The sequence below is a fragment of the Myotis lucifugus genome, unplaced genomic scaffold, assembly GCF_000147115.1.
Source record: "Myotis lucifugus unplaced genomic scaffold, Myoluc2.0 scaffold_150, whole genome shotgun sequence".
Classification (NCBI taxonomy): Eukaryota; Metazoa; Chordata; class Mammalia; order Chiroptera; family Vespertilionidae; genus Myotis; species Myotis lucifugus.
In genome coordinates, this window is record NW_005871198.1 from 940,762 (window position 1) to 953,149 (window position 12,388).

General features: G+C 33.9%; 1 protein-coding gene across 3 annotated transcripts in view; it reads right to left on the minus strand.

Annotated features, from left to right (window-relative positions):
- Positions 1-12,388, minus strand: part of LAMA2 (laminin subunit alpha 2) — a 452,538-nt gene that overhangs the window by 255,499 nt on the left and 184,651 nt on the right. For all 3 annotated transcript variants that reach the window (XM_023759137.1, XM_014461101.2, XM_014461100.2), the window contains exons 8-10: positions 10,299-10,477; positions 8,791-8,890; positions 4,970-5,130 (exon numbers count right to left, since the gene is read on the minus strand). In XM_023759137.1, the coding sequence (XP_023614905.1) occupies positions 4,970-5,130; positions 8,791-8,890; positions 10,299-10,477 (440 nt within the window). The remainder of the gene's footprint in view (positions 1-4,969; positions 5,131-8,790; positions 8,891-10,298; positions 10,478-12,388) is intronic.

Sequence of the window (12,388 nt, forward strand, 5' to 3'; positions counted from 1 at the left end):
GTTGGAGACCGAATAGTTAAGGTCAATCATAAGAGTGTTCCATATTTACATGACTAACCCCCCAAAACAAACAAACAAACAAATAACTCTAGTCACCAGATTTGGGTGGGTTTCCTTGGTTGGCAACACTTCACATGTGTAACCACACATTGCGGCTGGGAGAATTAAGCACTCTGTACTATTCTCCTAGGAGAGGATAAATGAAGATTGTGCTTGGACTCTTCCCTACACACCATTTGCCTTTGCTGATTTTGATCTGTGCCCTTACACTTAATAAAGCAAAAGCATGAATATAACAGTTTTTCAAAGTTCTGTAAGTCTTTCCAGTGAATCACTGAAAATGAGTGTGGTCTTGGGGACCCCCAACACACCATGGTGAAGATAACAGGATGCCTGCGCCTATACAAACAATTTAGACAAGTGGTAGTTTTGCTTTGTTTATTATGACAATCTTTGAGCCAAACTATTTTAGACCCTGTTAAAAGTCCTCAAGCTAATCCTATTCTACCTTCCCATACCCCATTCACTGCACCCCTCTTCACACATAATCATCAACTCATAAGATTTGTATAGACCTCACAACCTCACATACAATTGCAAAGCAGTCAGCTAAAAGTCACAACATCAAGTCTCTAGATTCCTACTTTTTCAGTCCTGAGTCTGTACCATATTCTTTCTTTAATGAGTGGCAGCTCCTAATCAGATTGAGAGAATCATTCTATTGAAAAGTGCTTGGTCCTTTTTTTCCTCAGGCTCTACCACAGACAAATGTTAAGCCAAAACTAAATAGCAAATATGGTGGATGTGGTACCTACTTACATATCTGTCTTAACGCCCTAGTTCAAGTGCCTTTTGAAGTTGGTAGGAAAGTGAAAATCTGCTTAGCGCATTCAATCTCTGCTTCTGGACATGTCTCAACATTTATAGAATTAATTAGTTATATCAGGTTCTGCTTCCTATTTCATTTTCCAACCTCCCTGGAGAGAATATATATCGAAACAATTTCTTATTTTAGGATTGTGTTTCCAAAATTTCTTTGGAAAAAATAGTAGTTTTAAAACAGTGATTACTAGATAACATTACAGTTTGATAATATATTTTAGATGTTTTAGAGTGACACAATTCAAACACAAAAGCATAGCAGTCAGGATTTTTATTGCACATTTAGAGAAACAAAGGTTTCCCACCTAGTTTGGTAATGACTTTGGCAGCTTGGGTCTCAATTCTTTTTATGGATTCCCAGGTGGATAATTGCTTTTTCAAAACTTCTCTGTGATTCATCAACAACTGTCATCCATGAAACATCCCCAGATTGTGTTCATGATTCACTCTTGGAAAATCCTCTTGATATGAGGATTTAAATTTGCAAGGGTGAGCCTTCTGCTTTATGGGTAGGTTCTTTGAGCAATTTCCTTTGGTATCAATGTCAAATTATTAATAAATGTTTTTTCCATTATTTTTCACAGTCCCTTTATTCTCTATTATTATTCATCCATCAAATCAGAGCTGAGCTGCTAATACAAGACATTATAGGAGATGCCAGAGAGAATATGAAAATGTCCTCAAGAGGACTGTATAAAAGGAAGTGCAAGTATCGGTAAATAAGGATAATACAAGCAGAAGAAAGTCACTGAGTACATGCTTTGTTATCTAACACCAAATTCATCACCACAGTCCCCATCCCTCTCAAGGAAAAATAAAACAAAGGCCCTAAAGTAGAAGGAAAAAGATGTATCACAAGGGTTGCATGATAGGAATAAAATAGGCTGCTGCAGCCTTATTCTCTCCAATTGTAATTTTCCAGATGTAAGAATGCCTACCAGAGGTCATTTGCTAACATAAATAAATAAATACAAACAGTAAGATGATCATTGTTGCACCATTTTATTGTCATTTATATTATAAGGTCTTCAAGGGCAAATATCATATCTTATAACTTGTCACCATCCAACTCAGTTTGTGAAGCACAAATGTGAAAATAATTCATCTTAAAAATCTAATAATGATAGTGAGAGTTTGTAGCTCCCAGATCAAATGCCACTTTACTCATTAAGAGATTTCTCTCTCCTTTATCTGTTATTTTATCACTTATTTGTACTGAGTCTGTAGATTTTGGTATTAGCTGGGTTTCTGGAACCAATATATTACAGATACCAAGAGATAACTGTAGTTAATTTTGGGGGGACTCAAAGTTAGACATGAATTTTCAATCATGTGGGGGTCAATGCCCCTAGCCCCTGTATTATTCAAGAGTCAATTGTATTAACCTATAACTTAATACATTTCTTAAAAGTTGTTTAAACTTTGAACAAAATGGGTCCAATATATTCTCTTTCTCAGCATTTAAATGGGCAACTTTTGTCAATCCAGTAAATTTATTTTAATATTTTTGGAGATAAACACTTACATGGATATCATTTTATTTCAATTTAAGTCTCCAGTATCTTAGCTTCTCAATAAAGTTTTGCCTATTAAGTAGCATTTGACCCATGTTGTTTGATATAATCATTTGACACCTATGCCAAATCATGTTTTTGTGAAACAGAATGAGCTAACACATTTCACTCTAGTTTAATTTCTTTTCAGTATTTTAATTATATCAGTATTTTGTTGAACATTTGGGTATTTATTTTTCTTGTTAATAAGAGGCTATAGCCACTTAATTATAGCATATTAAATGCACAAATATTGTGATATAATTCTTTTGCTGTATGCATATAATTTGTGGTTATTAAAATTATGTAGATATTTAATGAAACCTGTTTTTTCTGCAAGTTTTTATTCTAAAAAATTAGTTTATATGAGCTTATATTCATCTATTTAAAATATCATACAGTTGAAGGGCAACTATTTATTGTGTTATGGTTAATGTTTGTATACACATGTACACATATAACTAATTATAATTACTTCATTTTTCCTTCTCTTTTATGATTTCTTACTCGCTATTTATTTTTGTGCTTTAATTATCTGTGTAGAGCTTCAAGTGTCTTTGTAGGAGGCATTTTTCCTATTAGGGTTGTAATCACTCTCCGTACAATACGGAGGCAGGCAGAGCGCAGGCAGGGGCTCAGGAGCTTTCCCTCATTGCTCTGCTAATGGCTGCAGCCCTCTTGCTCTAACCTTTCTCACTGCAGTTACCCAAGAGAATGAACCAAATGAGGCCTGCCTCCCTCACTCATGTTACTCTTTCCCTGCCAATTCCACGCATCTCCACTGTATAAATGGCAGGTGTTTAAAAACATTCCTTTCTTTTTTTTTTCTTTCCCCAGTTTGATTCCCTATCTTCTAGAAACTGGGGAAGTTTATCTTCCATTTTACACTCAACTTGGCCTGTCTTTTTTTTTTAATATATTTTATTGATTTTTTTACAGAGAGGAAGGGAGAGGGATAGAAAGTTAGAAACATCGATGAGAGAGAAACATCGATCAGCCACCTCCTGCACATCTCCTACTGGGGATGTGCCTGCAACCCAGGTACATGCCCTTGACTGGAATCGAACCTGGGACCTTTCATTCCGCAGGCCAACGCTCTATCCACTGAGCCAAACCAGTTTTGGCAACTTGGCCTGTCTTTTATTTGAGCAAATGATAAAGGTTCAAGATTTTCATGGAGTTTTGGAAAAGTTAGAGTACAGCACACACAAGGTATAATTTCGTAAATATTAGAGAAGATTTACTAGGAGCCCATAAGATTCCTCCAAAAGACATAGAGGATGAAGAGGGGAGGTGTCTTTAAAAAGCCATCACCTACAGACTGCTACAGTCTGGTCTACTAGAGCAATTTTTTACATATCAGGTAATATCTGAATGAAATGTACTGGATCTAGAAAATGTATTATGTTGCAATATATGACAATTCCTTAACATGAATTGTGGACATCTGCCTGTTTACTGTCCAAGGTAAGTACCCAAATCACCCCTGATATATAACATATACCTACTATGTAACTATTATAATATTTAGCTTAATATTTTAGATATTCTTGTTCCAAGAATATACACTTAACATTAATACTAATGTTTATTTATTGTGTTATGGTTAATGTTTGTATACACATGTATATATATCACTAATCATATCATACATACTGCTTAGATAAGACTACTGAATTAATAAAGGAAATATATTAATAAGGTTCTAACTATGCTTGAGAACAAAGAAAAAAATATAGAACAAAAAAAAATTTCTACATCAGTATGGCATGCTATGTTTTCATTTTCTCAGCTAATTTAGCTAACACTGTCTGATCTAAACATTTGGTACTGATTACTATAGCTAAGGGAAATCAGTTTTGTCATTTAAGACTCATCCATATCTCTAAGTTTCCTCTATGTGTATGAGCTGCAGGTGTAATTCACCCTTTGGTGTTAACATGATGAACTATTAGCTGAGCATGCACAACAAATAAAGTTGCATTTCTGAAAGTTCCCTTGGGAGGAAATATTGAGCCTTTAGTCAATTCCACTAGGGCTTCTTACATTTTTAGTAATTAAACGAAAGAGTTTGAAGATGGTATTTTCAGACCTATCCAGGATCAAACTTCAGAAGATTAAAAATCCAAAATGAAACCCTAGAGAGAATTATTTTCAGAATTAGAGACAAAGCTAGAGTAGATTTGAGTGTGCTATAGTTTGAAAGGGCTGCTACTTTTAGTGCTGTATCGTTGGAAATTACACTAGATTGGTGATGGGCAAAACGTTGTTTTGTTTTGTTTTTGCTATAAAATGACACTGATTCTTAAGGTGAGTTGTCCTCTCTGTATCTATGGGTTTTAGACATGGCAGGTGTCTTGCTGCAGTGAACCATGTACCTAAAGACACTTACAAGAAGGCCACATACAGAATAGGTAGTGGATATGTACTGGGGAAGTTGTAACAATTGCTTAATGCCAGCAGACATATCAGAGAAGCCAAGGAACATGACCTTCTGTTTTGACAGTGGGACGTTACTGGAATAAACAATGTACCTTGCAGTTACAGGGTCCAAAACAAGGGTCCTCATTTGCACTTCCTTCACCACTGCAGTTACAGGGTTTGCAGTCTGGGTAGCCAGTGTAGCCCTTGACACACCGATCACATCTCTGCCCTCCAAAGCCAGGTTTGCAATGACAGGACCCAGGTTCCAGACCTAAGAGAAGATGAGCCACATCTCAATTGTTTTTCTTAAAATTTTTAAAAAGTATATTTTATTGATTTCAGTATATTTTATTGATTTCAGAGAGGAGGGGAGAGAGAGAAAGAGATAGAAACATCAATGATGAGAGAGAATAATTGATCGGCTGCCTCCTGGACACCCCACACTGGGGATGAAGCCCACAACCTGGGCATGTGCCCTGACCTGGAATCGAACCATGAGCTCCTGGTTCATAGGTCGATGCTCAACCACTGAGCCATGCTAGCTGGGCCACATATCAACTTTTTAAGAAAAATATATAATTTAGCCCCTCCAGTTTTAATTATAGTAGCCTTTACAAGTCTATTTTCACACAAAAATAAAATTCATGATGTACATCCCAAAAGAACAGTAAAAAAAAACAAAGAATATAAGGTTTAATTAGAAGCTGGCTATAATTTGCACACATAGCATTTTCTAAGTATTTGTTTAAAATATTTAAGAAATTTTTAAAAAGATAAAATATCATAGAATCTACCAAAATTAAGGCTACAGAAAAACCACTGCAATGATCATGGGTGAATTTCCATAGCTCTTACCGTTGACACTAGATTAAGAATATGTAACGTGTGTATATCTGTTGACTCATAAGACCCTTCAGACAAACACAAAATGGAAAAGTACCTTCAGTGTAAAATTATGCTACTTAAAACAAAAATGTAACAACAACAACATAAGTACAATATCATATGGTACAACTGAGAAAAGACTACATGCATTCATGGGAATGGATATTTGAGGGATAAAAAATAGAGGAGGAAAGTGAGAATGGTTTAAATTTACAAAGCTGACAGGTGTCAGAACCACACCAATTTATCAATTAAATTCAGATGAGAGAATCTTACATACAACAAACACCAGAGTGAACCAACTGAATCCTAAAGTACATTAAAAGAATATTCAGTGGTGACCAAGATGATTTTATTATAAGTATGTTTAACATTAATACATTTATTTTAACTTACCATACCCATAGGTCAAATGGAAAAGAAGTCTGATAATTTCAATACAGGATGTAAAGGCATTCCAAAAAATTAATATTTACATCTCATGTTAAAGTCTTCAGACATTGAGACTATGTATAGAAGTACTCCATATAATAACAAATATCCATCTTAAACTTTGCTGCTGGAAATACTATGAATTAGATGTCTAACAACCCCTTCCTTTGTTCAGAACACTTGACAATGCAGTATAAAATTAAAGATAGATAGGTAGGTAGGTAGGTAGATACATAAATAGAAAGCAAGAAACGATTGTGCTGTTATGAAATAAACAGACCCCTCTTAGAGATTAGAAACTATAAAAAATAACATTCCAGCCATTATGTCAGTATCTTTCCTGGAGTTGACTGATTCTGATAAGCTAGAATGTGGAGTATGGTTTTATGAATCAAAGGACAAATTCTAGGTACTACTCAGGTTAGGAGGTCATAACAGAGAATTCCATATAAATTCAAAGCTCCTAAATGGGTAGATTAAAAAATATACACAATAGTATGCACACACAACATACACACTTATGAAACACACAAGAAAATAAGGCTCCAATGAATAGGAGCAGAAAAATAAAACTGCAGATTCAGACTGATATAGATAACAGAGTGCTACTAAGAGATTCAGAAGATAAAATATATTTAACATGTTTAAAGGTCTATACTGAATAACATGTGCATAATTATAATATAATTTTCTATTACTGTATTTCAATTTTTAAATTAAAAGAAATAACTATTGGTCTAGAGCCAATTATAACTGTGCAAGCTTGAAAACATACAAATGAAATTGACAGACATTGCCACATTTATTAGAAAATCAGTGGAGAGTGTAGGAAGGGTTTTTCTCTCAGCTTGCATGGTATGACCTCAAGAGATGGTGTCTAAATTTACTAGATAATGAAAGAGAGATTTAAGCCTTTTATTTAACACTAGGGGCCCAATGCACGAAATTCGTGCAAGGGGCTTGGCCCTCACAGTCCAGCTTCATCCGGAAGGTTGTCCGGGAGGACGTCTGGTCTAATTGGCAGATTATGCTTTTATTATTATAGATAATAAAGATTCCATAAAAGACATACAGAATAAAAATATATGAATAAAACATGTGGTGTGGATGACATTTCTTTGTCTTTGAAGATGAAGAGTCAATAGGCAATATTTAACAGTGAGTAAAAATACTGTTAAGAATATTAGGTAGATAGTGTTTGGAAGATAAATTCTTCCAAAAGAACTTACTAAGAGAAAAGGCTCAATGTGGTTAAATTTGGAAATGAGACTTGGAATGAATAGGTGGAAGAGGGCACTATTGATATTTATTTTATTCCTTTCCTTATTGTTAAATTTTTACCATATTATGTATGGTTTTCATAATAATAAAAAATATTTAATGCAAAGATCTTTATTAAAGCATTGGTTATAATAAATAAAAATTAGTAATAGTCTTAATATCTATATAACGTTGAATGGATACATTATGAGTATATATTATTGCACTCATAATTGTGTATTGCTCAGGTCCTAAAACTAAATTTCATAGAAACTTTTAATACATATCAGGGAAATCTCATTATGCAAAGTTAACACAAAAATGTTAATAACAACATCTGTGCTGAATTACCACTGCATTACATACTTATTTTTCTACTTTTTTATTTTTGATAACCCTTTAAACAATAATACACATTTTAAAATCAGGGGAGAAAGTTATGATATTACTGAAAATAATGTGAGTTAGTTGTAACTATAATAAGATAAGAGACCATAAAATGACCTTAATAATTCACTATCTGAATATTAAAATAATCATATTTTTAATCTTTTAGCATTTAAAACTATATGGCTTAAATTGATAATCCTACAGTTTTTTTTAAAGAAAGCAGTTAAGCTAAATTGTGCCAAAGAAACATTCCCAGTCTTTTAACTTGAAAGTCTTTGTAGGAAAAACCTATATTGTAGCCATAATCTATCTTAGTCTTTCAAAGAAGAGAAGTATTAAAAATATAAAGAAAATGTTCCATATATATTCTATGAATTTTCTACTTAACCTCTCCAGTGGCTCCTCAACCATTTACAACAAGGAGTTATTATACCACTTGATTCCTTAATGTTTGGAGTTCATCATGAACTTCAATCCTCAAAGAAAGTATTTGGGTTAAATTGGTGTCAGCCTCTTTCCCTTCATAAAATCAGGACTAATACTTTTTATGAACACTTTTATGTACACATTTTGTTTTCCATCTTATCTCTCCTAATCTCTCCCCATTATAGCATATACATCCTTCAATGAATGCTGTCATTTCATGATAAAAATGAAAGAAGCTACAAAACAGTCTAATAAATGACAAGACATAAAAAGTGACCTATGCCACTGATTTTTGATTAACAGAAGATGCATATGCATAAAGAAATATGTATGTACATATGTAATGCAAAGCAAATTATTCAACTCTAAAATTAATTATTGAGATGACTAAAAAACTGCTTCTTGGAGGGATATTTGAGAGGTATAAGAATAAATTTATTACATGAATGAAATTTACTGTAAAATATTCTCCTAAAAATCATATTTGGCTTTTAGTTGTCCTTTCACCCGAACAATGACTCTGTACGATGGCTCTCACCTGGGGGAGCATGTTTTACATCCTTGACACATACTTCACTTAAAGAACCAACTGGATCACAATGGCATGGCTGGCACGGTCTGGGATTATTTGGTGATACCTAACAAAAGCATTAAAATGCTTTTAATCAAGTGTAATAAAACACCAATATTTTAAGTTCAGCAAACTTTTAATGACAAATTAACTATTATAATACACAGTAATAAATTATATAGGGAAGATTATAATGTAAGAAATTACATTTACTATGTTTATAATTTCTAAAATTCATTTCTTCTAAGTGGATAAACAAAAGTAAAGAGGAAGCACAATAAACTCATATGTTTATTACTTAGATTTAATAATATCAAGATTAATTATTCAACAAGCTACCAAGATTCTGCTATGTAAGTTTCATCAGATCTTATCCTTTGCTGACGTTATTAAAGAATATCCCAAGTAAAGTGTATTTTAATCCCTACACATTTCACTATGCATCTCTTTCATTTATAACCACAGTATCATGATCACAAACAAAAATAATATTTGCTTAATATTCTCCAGATATATTCCTTAATAAAACCTTCCTAATTGTTTTATTTTTAAATTACAATATAGTTCAAAATTAGTGATATCCCCCAATCTTGACATAAGCAGACACTTTATAAGAGAAGATATAGGAATAGCCAATTAACACTTAAAATGGAAATTAAATTTGTAGTGAGATCTGCTATGAATTCACAATAGATCTGCTGTGGGACTAAGCATTGGTGGGGATGGTTTAGTGATGGCTAATATCCACATGCCACATCCACTACACCCATTTCCGCTGAAAGAGCTAATTTTAAAAGATAGCACCAAATATTAAGGGATGATATGGAAGACCTGGAACTTCCATACATTTTTGGTGAACATGTACAATGTTATTACTAATTTGGCAAAATGTTGGCAGTTTCTTATAAAGTAAAACACATACCTATTCTGTGAAACAAGCATCTTTTTGTAGATATTTACACAGGGTAAAAAAAGCATGAACACAAAGATACATATAAAATAGTTTTATATTAGCTAACCTAAAACTGGAAATGACCCAAATATTCACCAACAGGGGGATGGATTAAAAATTATTGTACATTTATGCAAATGAACACTATCTAGCAATTTTTTAAAAATTATTAGTTGTGCACATAACATGAATAAATCTTAAAGTGTTATGTTGCATGAATGAAGAAGGACACACAAGTGTATCTACTTTGTGATTTTATTTTTATGACATTCATTAAGATGGAAAATTAATTTGTGTTCTAAAAATAAGAATAAAAATTAGAGTTTGTCTGGGGGTGGGATTGAAATATGGCACACTTTCTGAAGAGATAGAAATGCTTTATATTTTATCTTCAAATATTTATATGTTTCCATTATGAAATGTTTCAGTCATCTTTAAGAATTTGAAGTTATCAAAATTATTTTTCTATATAGTACACCTTTGTATGAAAAAAATAACACTTCATAAAAAAAGCATACTTTACCCCTTTGGCTCTGAAGAAACCATCAATACATGTCTCACAGTTTATACCAGCAGTGTTTTGAGAACAATTGAGGCACACACCACCTCCAATGTATTTTCCATGTATATTTAAACTCAAATTTCTTCTGGCAACATTTTCATCATAATAGCATTCTTCAGCCTTCCCATGACAATTGCATGCTGCATTAAGAAAACAATTCATAAATATTGTTTTCCAGTTTCAGAGAGAATTAAATATCATTCTCTATTATATAATATATTTTATACTATATGAGGAAATATATGTATTATGCATATAATCAATATGTCCTTACATTGATTTCCACATACATACGTGTGTGTGTGTGTGTGTGTGTGTGTGTGTGTGTGTGTGTGTATGCCCAATCTTATTTTTCCACTAGAGGGCACATTTCAATACTGCTCTAAACCGTTTCATTTTACCAACAGTGAATATCATAGCTCTTTCTCTATTAGCACATGATTCCTCTAATGTTATTTCTTAAAAGGCAGTCAATCAGGCCACTACTAATGGGCAGTTAATTGTTTCCAGATTCCGCCTATATAAATAACGCTGGTACACACTAGAGGACTCAGAGGTGGGGGTAAGAGTAGTGTTCTAATGTCAGGCTGCTTCACATTTGCCAGCTGAGTAAGAAAATGCAAGCCTCAGTACCATTGCAGTACTTATCTGTTATGGTTGCTTTAAGATTGTACAATGCCTGAGCCACAGTCACTACGAAAGTCCATAAATGTGAGAAGTAGAGTGAGCAATTGTATACTAATGGCAAGGATTATGATCATATGCCCTGAACAGCTTTATGAGTATATCTATAGGCTGGATTCCTACTACAAGTATAAATTCTAATCAAAGAACACACAAAATTTTAATGAGCTTGAAAAATTCTCCTCCAACAAATCTGTGTCAAATTATTCTCTATCCAATAGATATAATAAAACTATTTTCCCATAAACCTCACCAACACTGCATATTAGCAAATATTTTAATCCAGTTTCTGCACATAGTAAGCATTCAACCATTTGTTGAGTGGAAGAATGAACATTTTGAAAAGTTAGTGTATTTTCATTGTTATAATTGGTACTTCCTTAATTATGAGTAAATGTGATGATCTTTTTATATGGTTGTAAGTCATTTTCCTGAGAAATGTCTTTTTTCATTTTTCTCATTTTTAACAGTTTAGTGGCATCTATACTAATAAAAGGGTAATATGCTAATTAGACCGGGTTGACTAGACATCTTCCGGTTGTCTGGTCCTCCTTCTGAACAAAGCCACGGTGGCAGGGACCGAGGCAGTGGCGATTAGGGGTGATCAGGCCAGCAGGATAGGGCAGTTAGGGGTGATCAGGCCAGCAGGGGAGGGCAGTTAGGGGTGATCAGGCAGGCAGGCAGGTGAGCGGTTAGGAGCCAGCAGTCCCGGATTGCGAGAGGGATCCCCTGAGGGGTCCCAGATTGGAGAGAGTGTAGGCCGGGCTGAGGGACTCCCCCCACCCCCAGTGCACAAATTTTGTGCACCAGGCCTCTAGTTTTATTATAACTAGGCAAGATCTCATAATATAGCAAAGACATTATCTCCTTGTTGTGTTTGTTGCCAATGCATTCCTAGGCTGTTGACTTTTGATTTAGAATATAGCATTTTTGTTATATTGATGGAGAGTTTTCAAAGTTTATTCTAGAAAACATGTAGTAATAAATATACATCAGTAGGCATTAAAAAGTTTTATATCTTTAGGATAATGCACAATTCTTTAAAATCTTGTAAAAATATATTGCAGGAAACAATCAGGATTTCTGCTATCAATATAAGTAGAGGGAAATAAAGAGTAATGCACATTTATTCTCACACTATCTGGAATTAGTGCTACTAAGAGTGTTTATAACCATGAACTAATGTGTAACACACAAGGCTGGAGCAGTGGTCATTTTCACAGTTCATGCAGAGAGGGCCCTCTTCCTACAGCCCTGGTTGCTGTTTAAAGGCCGTGCCTGCACAGCGCAGAGGACATGGATAGCACCTACTTGCAAAGAGCCATTTTTGTTCTGCCATCAGTAGTTTGCTATTTCACAGAATGCCC